Source organism: Pseudopodoces humilis, chromosome 4 (genome assembly GCF_049639895.1).
Source record: "Pseudopodoces humilis isolate 2021_Gansu_Grassland_sample_001 chromosome 4, ASM4963989v1, whole genome shotgun sequence".
NCBI classification, from domain to species: domain Eukaryota; kingdom Metazoa; phylum Chordata; class Aves; order Passeriformes; family Paridae; genus Pseudopodoces; species Pseudopodoces humilis.
Genome location: NC_142203.1, coordinates 25,373,535 through 25,391,488, shown reverse-complemented (window position 1 = coordinate 25,391,488; position 17,954 = coordinate 25,373,535). Strand labels below are relative to the sequence as shown.

The 17,954-nt window shown below is 34.8% G+C and overlaps 1 protein-coding gene across 1 annotated transcript in view; it reads right to left on the bottom strand.

Annotated features, from left to right (window-relative positions):
* Nucleotides 1-17,954, bottom strand: part of SHOC1 (shortage in chiasmata 1) — a 53,192-nt gene that overhangs the window by 26,495 nt on the left and 8,743 nt on the right. The window contains exons 5-15 of the mRNA XM_088054350.1: nucleotides 16,614-16,743; nucleotides 15,962-16,043; nucleotides 14,132-14,322; nucleotides 12,301-12,463; nucleotides 10,372-10,474; nucleotides 9,522-9,678; nucleotides 8,183-8,290; nucleotides 4,681-4,810; nucleotides 3,779-3,873; nucleotides 2,528-2,770; nucleotides 946-1,392 (exon numbers count right to left, since the gene is read on the bottom strand). Of these exons, the coding sequence (XP_087910476.1) occupies nucleotides 946-1,392; nucleotides 2,528-2,770; nucleotides 3,779-3,873; nucleotides 4,681-4,810; nucleotides 8,183-8,290; nucleotides 9,522-9,678; nucleotides 10,372-10,474; nucleotides 12,301-12,463; nucleotides 14,132-14,322; nucleotides 15,962-16,043; nucleotides 16,614-16,743 (1,849 nt within the window). The remainder of the gene's footprint in view (nucleotides 1-945; nucleotides 1,393-2,527; nucleotides 2,771-3,778; nucleotides 3,874-4,680; nucleotides 4,811-8,182; nucleotides 8,291-9,521; nucleotides 9,679-10,371; nucleotides 10,475-12,300; nucleotides 12,464-14,131; nucleotides 14,323-15,961; nucleotides 16,044-16,613; nucleotides 16,744-17,954) is intronic.

The window sequence follows — 17,954 nt, the reverse complement described above, 5'->3', positions numbered from 1 at the left end:
ACTGGGGTTTTGGCATTTTTTTGTTTGTAGTTTTGGTTTTGGGGTTTTTTTTCTGTTTGTTTGGGTTTTTTGTTTTTTTTTTTTTTTTATAATGCTGGGACATTTAACTAAAGCACAGATAAAAGTTATTGTCAAAATTCTGCCATACAAGCCAAAAAAATTCTTTCATTTTTCCATATAATTTTATCCTGGAAAGTGAATTTGGAGGTATGCCACTGTCACCAGCTACTTTATGTCACAGATACTTCTTTTTAAAAACAAACAAAATACTTCCACTTTTTTTTTCTCTCAGCTATTTTGCATTTCTTCAATGCTGAACACAAAGTTCAGCTAGTTCCCATGTACTGCCAGCAGTGAGAACAGGCCTACGAACAATTTTCTGTTTTCCCTAATACCTGTTCTGCATTATTTGATGATTTGATGGGGTTTGCACCAAGGTAGCTGGCTCAAATGAATCAGCTGTTCATTTCAGAAAATTAAGAACTCCTATTCATTTTCTAGGCTACAGAAGTGAGAGTACTGATATTTGCTGTTTGATACTACAGTGAATTTGAGGATTACTACTTCTCCAAAGTGGCCATGAGATCTGATTCAGAACATATGGATGGAAGAGATCTCCTGAAGTAAGTACCATTTAGAGCTACTTTGTCAGAATCGGAATAAACTCAAATATTTATTTTATGAAATACCACTTCCAACACAAAAAAAATCCTGTCCCAAAAAAAGAGCACTCCCCTATGCCAAGTATACCATATAAAGAAATATATCTTAAGGAAAACAACAAAAAGTAAGATACTTAGCTAAAAATTCATCTGCATTTAAGATCATAAAAATGGTGCCAATTTACTTCAAATAACCGACTAGGATGAATTAGCACCTATGGTAACTAGTGAAATAGAGAAGAATTAAATCTGGAAAAATTGAAAAATAAATTGGTTCACATACCATTTTCATGTCTATCTACATAATGTTTTTCTTCTCTTAGGGTGACTATATGCTTAGATCTCATCATAATAAAGTTGTTCAAATCAGAATCATCGTTGGCCCATTTAGAAGCAAGTGCAAGTGATGCAGGCTTTCCACTACAGGATGATTTGTCTAGTTTGGAAGACACATCTTTACAGCTCTCTGATTCAGATGGTTTGGGGATTTTCTTTTCTTGGTTTAAGAAACAAATTGCCTCTTCTGTCTTAATCTTTCTTATGCTTCCTCCAGTAAGCTCTTCCACAGATGTATTTGTACTGTGAATGTTGGCAGATGATACAGCACTTGTGACAAAGTACTGCCTTTGAATCTGCAGTGACAGGTCAGGGTTAACTACTTTCTCTGACTGATGTCTTTCAGCAGACAGCAGCTCTTGGTTTGTAACAGAATTCTTCTCTTCAAGCCATCCTGAAAAATACAATTCAATTTCTTAGCACTGACATAAATGTTTTTCTTTTCTCCCTCCTCACTGGAGCTGAGGACTTTGGATGGTTGATAGAGAAGGCATTTTTAAAAACTTCTTTCTGCCTTCTCAGATCACTAGGATCCCTTTTCAGAAAACTTGCACTGACTAATCCTAAGTAAAAATACACAATATTAAGACACAGAAGGCTATGCTATTGTCTGAATTTTTCAAACAATCCCATCTACATGGGATTTATTGATGTTAGAGTTCTAGGAAGTGGGATACAACACATTTCATTCGGAAGAAAAACTGGTATTTTTTTATTTTTTAGAGGGAAAAATGAAGAATGCAAACAGTTGCCTCTGAATATATGCCTCAGTAGAACTACAACTTTTTTGCATTGTGGCTGCACATTCATTTGAAACACAGTAGCTAAACAATTAAAGAAATGAAAAAGGCAGTTAATTGGAAATGTTCTTGCATGAGCAGTATCTATAAGTTTCACAATATATCATGTTACTGCCAATCCTTGGCATTCTACAACCACAACTGGTGCCTTGCACTCTGGCCATAGTTATCCAACAAAATCTGAATAACTTCATGCGTTTTTTGTTGGAGTTTGATTATAAGTATGCAAAAAATGCCCATGAGAAATTCTGAAGTGATGAGCTGTTCAAATTTGAAATAGTCTGCATTAAAAAAACCCTCTACCATCACAAAATAAGGAATTTTCACTGTAACATACTCACCCCATTGACCTTGTGCAGGTAGGAATATGTGAATATCTGCTTTATTAAAATATTCCAAAGCAAAACTGCTACTTCTTAAGAAATTCTCCTATATGAAACTATTTTATTAAAAAATGACTGGTGGATGCTATTCTTCATCTTCACACTTATAGAAATGATGACTTTGTGTAGATCAATACTTTCATTTCTACAATTTGTTCTAAGTTAGTGAAGTACACCTTAACTGCATTAGTGCCCTTCCTTCATTTTAAAGTAAAGCATTTTGTTCTTAAGAGCAAGAAATAATTAATTTCCTTTGTTCTTGGAGATATGTAACTCCCTGTGTGACTCTCTGTTAATGTACCTATCTTTGCCTTTATATAACTTCTTCTAAAAAAAAGATACTTACTTTCTAATTGATACAATGTAAATTTTGTGAATGTTTCTATTTCTGTAGGAAGTAGACTGTTTGCATTGCTTCCATCCATATTAAATTGTTCCAAAATTTCTACAGCTGCTGGACTTAAACCCGTATGAAGCCACCAGCCCTCCTCTAGTGATCCAAGCATTGGTGCTTCGATCTCAACTGGCAGCTTTTTCTGTAGTTCAGTCAGTGAATGATGCTGATGTGCAAGGTTAACATCTGGGTGCTCTGCAAAAGAACCAGAAATTAACACATACTATCGATAGACTAGAAAGATGAAAACAGTATGTCATTTTGGAAATGAAAGCTCCAAAGTACTGCTGGCCTACTACATATATCTATTACTCATTCTTCCAATTTTAACTCTGTGTCCATCAATAGATTTAAGACCAAAGCAGTTAACATTATCAGAGCAAGTATGCTTTTCTGAGTTCTGTAAGAGGAGCAAGAGTTTCAATTTTTTTTCAGAACTTATAATGTGTAGGTGTTAAATTACTAAAGTTACAAATTATCTTGTTAATTATCTGTGGGTTATTGTCATGGTTACAAAGACTTATCATAATCCTTACCTGAAAAAAAATTAACTGCAACAGTAATGAGCATACCACATATTATTTTCAACTATAAATTAATGTACAAATGAATTGGACAACAAAACATGCCAATATACATAACTTAATCCTGAGACTTGTAAAATGGCGGCAAATAAAGTGAAAAGAAAGAACAGTGGTAATATATATTCTGGCACTTTCATGAATAGCCTGCAGCTTGCTTTGGTTTTGTGTATTCTGCTTCTCTTCAATTCTTCTAAAGTTACAATATTATTTTCCATCAACAGTACTATTATATTGGTTGCTACATATTTTGAAACATTATTTAAAGGAAAATAGCACACAGGAAAGAGTTAAACAGATTACCAAATTTCAGTTTTTAGTTATTGTATAGTGAATAGTAGTGAACACTGTCATAAAAAAAACCCAAACTCTTACTTTATTCAAAGTACCTCTGTAGAAGGATACACGGCATAACAACTTCTATGTTGCCACACTGTTACTTTTTATATGTACTAAAATAATCACATAATCCAAACTTCGCAGGGTTACAGTAACTGGATAAACCCCAATGGCTCAATATATGTGCTCTGTAATATAACATTATCTTTTCTGCTATATTTCTCTGTGTACATGGAACTTGTAAGCATCAGTTAGAAATTGATCATCAATTAGAAATCCTTACCGACAAGCAAAAGAGAGCTCATATTATCCCGATACTTCTCTGATTGCCAAACCAAAGATTCTAAGAATTCCCTAGAGGGCTCTGCAATCAAAATACTACGAAGAACATAAATAAAACAACTTGCAGTATGACTTTTAGCAGCATTATCTGTTGAATTTTGATTTATATAAAACTACCTTTTAAACATATTCTGTCTTTAAATTTTCAGTTCATTCATTCATTCATTCGTTCATTCACTCATTCATTTTTTCCCATCCTTACAAAGGACAATAGGAAAGAGTGAGAGGAGAAGCCATGAAGGCTGGATCATGAACTAGAGCAGCACTGAATGAGAATTCTGTCTAGACCATGGTTCCTACCCCAAAGGGATATTGAAATTCTTCCTGAATATGTTTGAAAGATAGCAAGGCACGAAATGCTAGTCCCAAATAAAATGAGAAGGAAAAGATGGAGCAATCCTAATCCTATGCTGGCATAAAAAGGCCTGAAATCCATTGTTGGAGGATATCCCCAAAACAGACAATACTTTCTTAGTATATTCTTCTGGATACTTTGCAGGTGATACTTGTGCACCATATGTACTTGCCATAGGTATAAATATGCATATGCCCATACACATGCTTGCTAAATGCTTTAAATATTTACTGTTGCTTACTGCAAAAAGGAGACTGGATTCTCAGGCTAGAAGAGAAAAAGGTCTATGGAAGCAATTTCCCTTTCCTTTTTCAGGCTCCTTTAGAAAACCACACATAGGGACTGTGCATTCCATCACTCTTTCACACAAAACACAATATATATGCAGCTCAAAGAATCTAAGTACTAATTCATAAATACACTGAAGTTATTTTTTCAATTATTTTGAGGATTTAGGACAGAATTTGACACTATCAAGGTCTTATTACCTGTTACCAGAGAGAGAAATAGGTTCTTCTTGAAGTCCTCTGCACAGAAAATTAACCCATGATCTTTGTTGTCTGCATGGAGGAGTTAAAGGCATTTCCATTTCATCTTTCAAATATGGAATATATTCAACTGGAAATTGCATAAAGCCCCACCCAAAACAAAAATAAAAATCAAAATCACAAAGCTACTTTTGAATGAAATACACACGCTTACAAATCTTACACTAGTGAAGTTTTGGATTAAAATAGAAAATGTTTTCATGGCACAATTCAGTAAGCTACATACCCCAAATATTTCACATCTGATTTCCAAACAGTTTGGGGAAACAACTGTAGATCCCATTCATTTGATGTAGTTGTGGGTACATACACTTTGCGCGCAAGATTATTTTTATAATTAAATCATCAGGTACTATGGCTGAGATTTTGATATTTATGCCAGTTAGTCTTCTTAGATAGTTCCTCCATAAATTAAGTAAATTAAGTGGGAGAGAGACTACATGCAATATTGTGGCAGCTGTAAGAACAGCCTCAGGAACTTCAAGAGCAGTCAGGATTTTAATGAGAAAATTACTCTTTCAAGCAGAATTAGTACTCAATGAAATTTCTAGGGTTGATCACTGAATTTACACTGAAATTACAACAGCAAGGGTTTTTTTTTAAGCAGTATACAAACAAACTTGGAATGATAAAAGTCCTCTACAAGTAACTTTAAACATTCTTTTTTTTCCCTCCCAATCCTATTAAATGTGGACATATTAATGCTTATTGGGTTTTTTCAAATCTAACTACAAATTTGCAACTTCATTGATTTTGGTGGCTCACATGACTGCCCTGGCATTAATCTCTCTGGCATTCTACTAACTAGAAAATAGAAATCACAAAAACCACAGTTGTTCCATGTTCTGTGGTAAGTAAAGCAGAAAAATTGTGAATAAATCAGTGCCGCCACAAGGAAAAACACATATAATGAATTCCCTATTCATTCCACCAGGCAGTAAGTAGATGCAATCATCATACCCACATTGCCTGGCCAATTGGCACAAAGCAGGCTATGAATCAGTCACCTGCCCAGCTGCTCACAGCTTCTCCTTGAAGGACCTAACAAGACAATTCTTAGGCAGGAAGGATAAAGGACAGTGATATAAAGCCAGCAGACACAACCATACCAGAAAAGCAGGAAAAAAAGGTAAGAAATAAAAGTGGGTACAAAAGAAAGCAACATACTTCCAGTCAGCATAACTTCTTTCCCTCTTACTTAGAACTAAAAAGGTTCAATGAACTTACGCTGTGAACTTCAGCTCTCAAACCAGTTTTTGTGAAGAGCAACAAATTTAAGACTTTACTTTGAACAGGACAGAAGCTGATCTCAGGACAGTAAAAATACCTGCCACATCTAAAAATAACAATTCTTTCTCTTTGAGCAATACTATTCATATTTGTTCTTGTCCAGTTATTTTTGCCTTTGAGAGTGGAATTTTTTATCAGCCACGTTAGTTAAACTCTGCTTCCACTCAGAGTAACATTCCCCTTCTCAGAACATTGCTAACTCAGAGAACTAACTTATCTCCTAATGCCTTTTGTAAACAAACTCAATGACTAGAGAAAGACTGCTTAGTCTTATGATTGCTTCTTCTCTGAATTCAAGCAAACATATTTCACTTCTGGTAACTCATAAAGAGCAAAATTAATTAGAAGAAGATTGTCATGTGTCTCAGCTGAAACCCAACACCCAATACAGAAACTTCTACTGTCAAATTGTGTTCTAGCAGTGTTTCCACACATTTGTAGATCTTTACCCTACAGACCTGAGTCTATCCTGGGGAAAAAAAAAAAAGAAAAAAAAAGAAGAGAGAGAGAGAGAGAGAGAGAGACAGAGAGAGAGATCGAAGCTGATTATGCCCCAACAATATAATTCTGCCTGATTCAACAGCAGAGCTAAGAGAGCAATTGGTAACAAAGATTAATGCAGCCACTTTCTTTAAAGGACAATTCAAGAGGTCTTGACTACTCATCTACTGCAGAATGGACAATAGCCTAGAGAAGATCATAGTCAATTTATTATTACTATATACAAGGGAAGAATCTGATCTACTGCACTTAAGCCCCTCCTGCTTGTAAGCTTTAGAAGTGAAGAGCAGTCAGCTGACTAGACACAAATTACAGTTTATCATGCTAGACAACAATTTCCAGATGTAAAATAATCTTAACTTTATGTTGGTGGAATTTGGTGTGTTTGCATTGAGCTTTTATTTCAGACACTTTCAAACTACATGATTGTTCAAATCAAAATTCCACTACAATATAGTATCTGAAGCATAATACTATTAGTACTATTGGCCTGCAGGGGACAACTATCAGCTCAGCTTAAACTTGGTGAAACTAAGATAGCAAGAAGGGTCTTGGTCTGGAAAGAACTCAACCTTTCTCAAGTATTTTAGCAACTTCTGGATGGAAAACTATCAAGTGAACAAGCACTGATGGATAATACTGCTACTGTCCAATGCAACAATGGATAGATCTTTTCATAGATAGTATATACATTAGGATAAGACATACATGTATAATCAATCATGCATTGACACTCTGCTCAGATCACATGAATTTGTAAATGCTGCTCCTTGTGCAGGCCTTTCTGCATTAAATGAAAGGTGAAAAATGTCACAAGCACAGCCATTTTTCTGCCTCATTAGTCAGCAGAATTTAGCTGTGAAAACAGTAGGGCTGGCAAAGAATGTACATTATTTTGAAAGGTTACACTAGGAACCTGAAAAATCTTCAGCTAAGGCTGGACAACGAGATTGAGCAAAGCTGCTCAGTATTGGTCGATGGTGTAAACACCATGACTTGGATTTTCAAGCTATTAAAGTTGGACACACAGTCTATTTCCTGATCTCAGTGAAGGAGAAGCAAGGATTCAATGCACATTAGCAAATACTCAACAGTTTGAGTTTATTTCTGTAGAAAACAGCTCTGGCTTAAGTTCTCAATCACATGTAATTACTGAACCACTCGCAAAACAGAATGTCTGCACCTCTAGTTTTGAACCTCTAGAACTTACAAACACAGCACTTCTACCTGAATTGCTCTCCACCACCCTCTTCTGAAAGCATTTATATTAGACTTTAACAAACTTTAAACTGTGTCCTTTGACTCCACAATTTCAATCAATGTACCCTAACTTTCATCTGCCCTCTCTTGGTGGATGAGCTGTTAGATAAAAAAAGAGCTAAAAATTTAATAAAGTGCAAAAGTCATAGACATCGCTTACAGCCAAAAACAACATTAAAGAATTGTAAACTTGCTTGTGTTTAGACTATAAAGCTCTAGAGAGCAGTATAGCACTTCTCCCGCCTTATGGTGCGGGTACAAAATAATAGACTACACAAAGTGAATCTTCTTATCTATGTGGTACATGTTCTACCACGAACAGAGTATTAGAAAAACTACTTGAAGAATTTATTTTTGATTTTTATATCTTGATTTATACAGATCTTCCTACCTGACTCACAGAATTCCAACATACTTGTGCTAATACTGGAGCAAACCTCTTGTGGAATGGCACAGTACTTGGAAATTTCTATTTTGTATGTAATTGCTGCTTTGAGATCTGAAAACAGATTTTTAAAAGGTGCCATAAATGAACCATTTATTAATTTTTCCTGCCAGAGCTTTCAGTATTTTTATTGAACCTCCATGATATACTGCTATGAAAAATTAGTCATGGTTAGTAACCCCAGAAGCTTTAGCTGATTAGAGCTGTACTCAGTCTTGTCCCCTAAGCGACAGAAAAAATCCCCACCCACAATTTCCAGAACAACTAAGTAGCCTAAATATAGTTTACCGGGAGTATGTGTATGTGGATTCTTTTGCTACTAAAATAGGACTAAAACAGAACAAAAAGACCCCAATAGGTTGACATTTGTATACGGAATCCTCATATCTCTGCAATCGCAGGTTGAAACATGGCACATACTAAATGTATCAGGGGAATGCATATGAAACTGTCTTAGTCAAATATCCACTTTTAAAAGTTTTGTTTCTATCTTCAGTAAGAGACTGGATTACTTCAAACTGCTGCCCTATCAGACACGGAATTCAGCAAACGTGCTCCATCCTCAGAAGCATTAATTTTCCTTCTTTGAACTGCCTCATGTCCACCAAAAATTGGAAAATTACTTATTTTGGCTTAAAAAAACAAACAACAACAAACCAGCCCTCAGGGAATGCCTTTTCTCTTTTAACTAAACAAATACTGTCATACAAATCAATCCATTAATAATGGATTCACATCAACCAGCCAATAACTGTCATTAAAGTTATATTTATCAGTAGTCTAAAAGCATTTAGTAATTTTTCTAAAATTCCTTTAAGGAAACTATTACTGTCATTGAGAATAATCCTCTTATCCATGGAAATATTTAACCATTTTCCCCCAGAAATCTGTTTTTGTGTTTGCAATTACAATGCAACAAAAACATTTTTTTGTTTTTGACTGTTCTGCATATAATCCTCTTAGGGATGTCCCTGAAAGTAAACTTAAAAACATATTGAAGAACAAAAGACCAAATTATAATAGCTATGGTTGATTATATATCACAAGTCATGGCTCATATTACATGGACTAAGTCAAATGGCAAGCAGTTTACTACCCCTTAAGGAGGCATTTCTAATACCAGAAATCTGGGTGTAACATAGGTCCTAGTTCATCCACAGAAATTCTCATCTGATAAGCTGTGAAGTAATTTTTAAGTGTACTCAGTATAAAAGAGCTTGACTGTGTTAAATGCATTCAAATGAAAGGAAAATCAGGTCAAGCACTTAAGAAAGCCAGCTCTCACCTTCTCTGATCACCTGTTTGCAAGGGTCTTCATCATCTACAGTGACTGGAGTTAAATTTAACACCTCTTTCAGTTGCAAGTATGATGGAATCTTAACACAATCAGATCTGCCATTGCTGGGTTTGCCAAATTCTAATTCAGCAGGTAACAGGAAATACTGAAAAAATATTAATCACAACAGAATGGACAGTAGTTTTCCTTTGATATTACTGTACAGTCAAAGCTTCTTCAAAATCTTGAAATAACTTAATTCTAAACTAATTTAAGAGCTCTTACGAGAGAAATCACTTGACTTTTACACAGCACATAGAAAGCTCTGCTCAATACAGAGTAAAATACAATGTTACACAACTTACTGAGTCAGTGGCATGTAACAAATGTGTCATAGAATTCCTGACCAAGTACAATTGCAATTTATTTTACTGAAAGTTTGTTTTTTACAATTTTGAAAAATGGAGAAAAAAGTAGATTTGACTTCTCTAAAAAAAAAGCCAAGCTGCTCCCCCAAATTCTAGAATGTGTCTTGTAGCTTTCCCTTTCCCATGCTCATGTCATGGCTTCCTGTTCTTTAATTTTTATTCTTAGTGTAACAAATATCTACATAAAACTGCAAACACATCAGGTGTCAGGAGAAATAGTTGGTCAGAGTGGAAACTCCTAAAAACAGCATCCAAGAATTAAAAAACCCACAAATGATACCAGTGTTTTCTAATCTTTGAAACATGAAAGCTTGAAATATTTGGCAAATATCAAAAGAACTCAGTAAGATGACGTGCATGTGAACAAATACATATCCATTATGTAGAACAAGCACTAATGCAATATATAGTATGAAACAATAGAATGATACCTCTTCATCTTTTATAGATACAGTACAGAAATTCTCCTTAATCCCCTGCAATTCATTTTGACTCTCTTCCATCTTAATTTCATTTTGGGAAGTCAAACATTCCCTTTAAAAGATCATAAAACAAAATAAGTGACTTATTTGTATTACTTAATGTCTAAGAAACTCTTAGCAATACTTTTGATAGCCATATACATGCCAAAGTTTTTCTAAATCCATGCCTTTTCTAAGAAGGCAATTCCAAGTGATGTTGTACTGATCTGTGTAATTAATCAAGAAAATTTTTCAAAAAATAATACATTATATGCAGAGAAGAACTGCTTAATATTGAGGCCTACCTTAAACAGTTATAGCAAAAACCTTCATATTATAATTCTTCAACATGCCAGTACATAAGTCCCCTCATGTATAAGTGCTTCCTGCAAAAGTTGCAGATCTAATTTCTTCCAATGTCAATTTTTTTTACTATACATTAAATCTCTAATCTGTTTGCCTTATTTCTATTTTGCCACCTTCAGTTTCTATTTTCAGGAAAGATTCAGCATGAAAGAAGTCAGAGTATGCTTATTACTAGTTAAAGTGAAAACTAAGAGTATGTTCCTGGTTTAACTGAAAAACTTGGAAGTGAAAGTCAGGAATGAAGCTACTACTTGCATTGAAAAGCAAGGACACAAGCAGCACAGGGATGATTTGTCAGGCAGAAAGAAAACGCTTCATCTGGCCCTTTGTGCCAGTTACACACACTAAATCTATAGTGACTTTTTAGGGGAGCAACTTCCTCATCAGTCCACCACTATTTTCTGGAGGAATATTTTACACCACAGAGTACAAATTGTTCTGTGTCCAGCCTTGAGATGCTCATGAATATTAACTGAAGTTGAAGTCTGTCTAATCAAGTCACTTTCTCTAAATGCATCTCCCTGTGTGCTGCACTAGGAGATCTGGACTCCCACCTTGGACAGGTCTGCGGTTTTGCTAGTCAACCACAGATCAGGAGATCAGAGCTATTTCTATAAAGCTTCACACTAGCATTTTTTCCTCACATTGCTGGTATTTCTGAAAGTCATAGAATTTGGATCATGTTATCTTCGCTGGTTATTTACAGTATTCACCAGTGTTACATCCGAGAGCCACTGCGAGACTGGGGCTCATGTCTGAAAAAACAGGCAAACAACACCATTCCTCCTTGTTCTACTATATGGATACAGTCGGTTCAGTTAAAATCTGCTTTATCTTTCCTGTCAGTCATGTAACCTTTCCAAGTGCAAAGGAAGCAATACAGTAGTCCAGACATGAAGTAAATCAGCACAAGATTTAGCCAGACTATGAATGTATGTACACAATGAGTATATTAACAAAATACTAGGCCCATTTTTGATACAACATATATGTTTTAATGTACTGGTTTGTTTACATTCATTACATAGATATCATTCAATTAAATTCAATCAACCTAGCAATACAAAACTGAGCAAAACTGTAAGAATAATTTATATTTAAACTTGAAGAAATACAGTTCAACAGAGTAGAAGCATAGATTTACTGGTCACACATCTGAGAGGAGAGAAAAAAGAAACATTGCAGCATGTGTAAAATCCTAGTCCTACTAAATATAGTGATATTTTCATGAAAGGGAATCGGTCAGTTTGAGGAAGGACAAGGTCCCTTAAAGACGTACATTTTTTTAGTACTCCAAAACGAATAACCTGATTGCATTTCACACCTATAGAATGACACAATTTCATTAATTCAGTTTTCTTAATGCATATAAATTTCACCCTCCTCATTTTTTCCTAAGATGAAAAGCTGAAGCCTTTACCTGTTACAAATATAAACTAGTTAAAAAGGTATACACAACAAACATCAAAATGTTAATGGCATTATACACAGACTATTTTTTATGTTTAATATTACACAGTAATTTATAGGTACCTGAAAATATTCTCTGCTCTTAAAATCTGTCCTTCAGAATCTAAAAGGGGATCTTTCACTAAAAAAAACTGTAGTCTGCTCAGAAGTATAGATAATGTTGGCAGTTTTCTACGAAAATTTTCCAGATTATCAATAAAAACAAACTCCTCTTCCAAACATAAATCTGACAAATAGAAGAATTAAATAGAAGAAAATAGAAGAAAAAAACCACATTATAAAACAAGATAAAAGTACTAAGAATTATCAGAATAAAGAGAATTGTTGAGCAACTGTTGGAATACTATGAATGTCAGAAAAACAACAACGCTTTTTACTTTAAGCTGAAAAATCCCAAAACATTTAAAGTGCAACAAAGTCTAGACTTCCATGGTTAATATGATAACCTCTAGTTTTCTTCAGCATTTTCTTTTGTCTTACAAAATACCTGTTAAAACAAAAGGTATTTTCTTTTTGTTTCCTTGTTTGTACTTTCAAGTATGATAAAGGAACTTCTGGGGTGGGTTCTGGCCAAGAAACTTAGCTCAGTGCAATTTTAAATGTAGAAATGAGGCACTCTCTCCATACATGCCTAAACTTAAATGCAGACTTCCTAATTCTGAAGAAGAAAAAAATTACAAAAAAGGTTGCAAATTACTATGATTTCAAGAAAGATGACATCATCATATCAACACAGTCATCAACAATCAACAGCAGCCCTGTGAGCAGGACTGGGGGTGCTGGTGGGTGAGAGGCTGGACATGACCCAGCCATGGGCACTCCCAGCCCAGAGAGCCAAACGTGTCCTGGGTTGCATCCAAAGCAGTGTGGGCAGCAGGGGAGGAAGGGCATTTTGCTCCACCTGGAACCCTGCATCCAGCTCTGGGGTCTTCAGTAGAAAAAAAGACATGGATCTCTTGGAGCAGGTCTAGAGGAGGGATCACAAAAACAATCAGAGGAAAGGAACACCTCTCTTTTGAGAAAAGGCTGAGAGAATTGGCATATGTTCAGCCTGAAGAGGAGATGGTTCCAGGAAAAGCTTACTGTGGTTTTAAAGGAGGCCTATAAGAAAGGGAGGGATAGACCTTTTAGGTCTCAGGTTTTAAACTGAGACGGGGATAATTTAAATTAGATGTAAGGAAGCAGTTTCTTACAACAAGGGAGGTGACTGATGCCCTATCCCTGGAGGCATTCAAGGTGAAGTTGGATGAGTATCTGACTGACCTGAGCTGATTATAGTGGTGTTGGATTCCCATAAAAGGTTCTTTCCAACTCAAGCCATCACATTATTCTATTTCTTTTGAGTTTAAACTACTGCTCTCCTGAGACAGGAGTGATCCAGTAACAACTTTTCACACATTCCCTTACATTTGCGGTATGAAATTTTACATTTTACACGTTTTACACATATATAATAAATATGGAAGGGCAAAGGGAGCTTTTTGTTCTTCTTCCTTGTTTTTTACCAATATGGAAGTCTCCTCATTCCCACATCCTCCTTTGACTCCTTGGATGATTCCCTATCTGTAGTAATTCTCTGTTCTCTCATCATGCCTGGAAATGATGGATACTGGTTATGTTCCCACCAAACTGTTTTATGATGCTAACTCAAACAGATCTCCATAAATAAATCTATCTTAAACTTCTTTTGGCTTGCATGTCTCTTGAATTATTAACACAAGCCCTGCTTTTCCAGGGAATAAATCTGTCTTCAGTGGTTATACATTATGCAACTGCGAAGTTTTTGATCACCCAAATGATTTCATCAATGCCTCTGGAACATGTGCAAAAAAATTATGGAAGTTAACAAGATTACTCCACCAAAACTTAGAAAACAGTGAATTGAACATTTTACCTTGCTGTGGGTCTTTAAATTCAGTGGCATAGTAAATCTTCAAATATTTGTCTTGGGTGGAGTCTCCCTTAAAACCATTCTTCGTAAGTAAAAAACACTCTTCTGTGCCAGTCTGAGAGCAAGGATTTGAGCTTGGAATAACTTCTATTAAATCATTGCTAGCCTGAAACTCTACAGAGGAGATAGGTTTCCTAAAAAACAAAACAAAACAAAAATATCTGACACTTAAGCTTTAGCAAAATCAGTGTTATAACTTCCCTGACTTATCAGTGAATCAACAGCTCTTACGTGCTTTGAGAACTTTGATAATCACTGTGCTCACCAAAGAAGGTTGGAAATTACAGAGATCTCTCTATTCACTGGATCCATGGTCAAACTACACTGACCATGTTCAATTCTTCCCCAAGAAAAAGTCCTTTAAGTTTACATCCAGCACCAAATTGAACAAAAAGAAAAGGGCATCAACGATATTGATGTCATAACATTTGTGACAAAAATTTGATGCTGGGTTAAATGTACACTTCTGTTTCAAAAACCAAGAAGAAATTGCAAGTAACAACAATATGAAAAAGAGTGTAATTGAAGAAACAAAACCACTTCAATTTCCTGTAACTTTTTATACAAACCTCTGTACTACTATTTATTAATTTACTACTATTTATTAATAATAATTATTATTAATAATATTATTTATTATTAAAACCTCCCTACTGTTTGCCAAATAAGTAGGAAAATCATTTGACTAGGGAAGGGAAAAAAAAAAGTCCGTCATTTTCCCGAGCCAAGCATCCATCTGGACAAAACAGTTACAATAGTTGATTAAAATATGTGTTAATGCTGTGCTACTCATATAAATTGACTGCAACAATATAGTAACTATGACGAGTGCTGACATTTCTGAAGCACCCAAATCAGCTCATCTACAGTTATTGTACTTAATACTCTTATTTCAGACAACTGATTTCTCAATTTTGCATCCTACTGATTTATTCATATTTTTAATCATACTTAGCATTACACCATCTTGCTATTTGCTAGTCATCTAAAGGTAATTCTCATAAAAGCAATCAGTGTATAAGTGTACCTCTGAAACTCAGTATAGGACTTCATGTGAAAACAGCAATAGAAGGGAATCTTTGCTACACATCTTAAAAAAATCAACTATTTTACAATATTTTGATTATTAAGTTAATTTTGAAACTACATGTAGTATAATTCAAAAGTAATAACCATGTGGTACAGATAATAACTAATCAAAGTAATCAAAGTTTTGCATGACATAAGCCTTTGAAAATACATGAACCTTGAAACACTGCCCAAGTTACAACTTCACTGAAATCACTGGGTTTCACTACAGTTTTATAGATAGAACAAACCTAAGCCGCTTGTTTTGAGACTACACAGGCCACCTCTTCCAAAGTCAAAGTCCCAGTAAGACTTTTCTAGAAAATGGCAAATATTTTAATGCAGACTATTCTAAGTATGAAAAATATGTTCAAGTCATATAGCTTGTACAGTTACATGAGATAATTGTCTTGGGTGGGGGAGGGGAAAAGCTTATTTTCATGTCATGTAGGACACTTTCTCCAATGTCATAAATAGATTACACAACCATTAAAAAAATTATATAAAGAAACAGTGAACTCCATAAAACCACAGTACAATCTTTAGTGAAAAAAAGCATCTCTAAGCTATCCGGTAGTGTGTACATCTCCAGCATACTTGCTACTGTCAGGAAACATCTCCATATACTGTTTTCATCATTAGCTTATAATTCACAAAGTACCTGAATGATATCAAAGAAATCATAAATGATTTAAAGTTACTTACTTTTCCAGGAAATCCTCCACAAGTAAACTTTTCTTCCATTGATCCAATACTGAAATAGCAATCATGTTCTGTGTTGAACCAACTAAGACAAAAAGGAGAGAAAAAAAGTCACGCAAAAAATATTAAAATTAATTTTAATATATTGATTAAATCATTCAGAGGTTAATCAAACTTTACACACAATGTCTAGAAGAAACACCACCTTTAGTTTCCATTAGCAAAGGTAATACAAATGCACAAGTAAGATGCAAACACTTTTATACGTATATCTACTTTGTCATTTGAAAACCTCCTTTTTCCCCACATCTCATAACCTCAGCATCATCTTCCAAACCTCTACCAGCTAATCAGATTTGGTGTTTTACTTATCTCTGATCATTGCTTTTCTTCCACAAACACTTCTCCAGAAAGAAGTCTTTCTGGAGATCTCTACAAACTAATGAAATATCATCTCATTCATTATGCCACTCAAATATCCATTTGTTTCAATTTGGGCAATGAAGATGATCTACTTTTAAGAGCAATAAGAACTGGCATAATGCTGTGTCTGGAAATACTTTTTTTTTTTTAACCAGATTTATCATATTATGGATAAACACAAGCTTTTCCTTTAATCTACAGAAAATCTAAACTAAAGGATTATATAACATACTTCTAGTCCATGGCTTCCTATACTTATCATCAGCAAAGAGTCCATTGAGATGATACTTTTCATCTTGATGTAAACAGGGAGGAAAGCAAAGTGATAATTTCCAGATGGAAAACTTCTGCCTTGCCATGCTCTGAATAAAAAAAGGCATGTGATAAAATCATGAGACAGACAGTTCCATTCTTTTTGTGTACTGCTTCTTCAAACATTCCCACTGCTTTCCAGGGTTTTCTACTAGAACACAATATTTTATAATTAAACCTTATTTTTGTAATGCTAACACAGTCCAAACTGAGAGAAGATATTAACATTTACCTGATTTGCTATTTAACTTTTAATCTACACCTCTGAGTATGCACATACATTTAGCTACTAACCTAAACTTTGAATGTGCAATTACAAGTGCTTATCTTAACACTTGGAATGGTCTCCTGAATGGACACATGGATAAGAAGACCAGAAACAATTTAGTATCATTCCTACTATTGGTGTTTCAAGTGTTTTTAATATTCTAAGGCCTCTTGTCTTTCATACGCCATTATGAGCTAATGAAAGCCTTTTTAAAGCCTTTCATTTTCACCAAAAGTGGGGTAGTAATCAGTTGAACTCTGGAATTAAATAGTCTATGTGGCAAGCTTAGTTACTTCACTGAATACCAAGTTTAATAGACTATGTTATAGTTCTTCTGTCACAGAAACCCATGCCCAGTTTTGTATAAAGAGCACAGAATAACCAGTGAATTCAGGAAGCAAAGAAAAATTATACTTACACATTTGTGTTTAACAAGATTAAAGAAAGAAGAAGAAAGAAGATGTTCTTTAAAGGTCTGTAGAGTAAAAGGCATATTGGAAAAGAGAACTAGCTACAGTCATGTGGAATAACACAAAGAATGAGACCAGAAACTTTTCTCTAGTTGTAAACTCATTGCCTCACTTCAGCTATGTTCCTTCAGGTCCCAGAACTCCCCACCCATTCCAACATATGCTGTCAAGCCAATACAGCTTGTAATGCTGGACACCACTAGAAAGATTTGGAATATTTCACTGACTCAGACTGGAACCAGAACAACCATGGTACTGGTGCAATTTTCAAGCCTTCTCGTCTAAGAAAAAAACCAAAAAACAAGAACAACAAAATAACCAAACCCCACCAAAATAAACCAAAACCAACAAACAAACATAAAAACACATGGGAAGCAATGAAAGCAAAGACTGTCACTTCATTAATGCAAATTCTTTTTCCATTTCACTTTAAACCTTTGCTGATAGTTACAATTCTGTAAATGCTAGTTAATTTTAACAAAAAAAGCAAAAACTCTTGCCATCATAGGATCTTTTCCTTAAA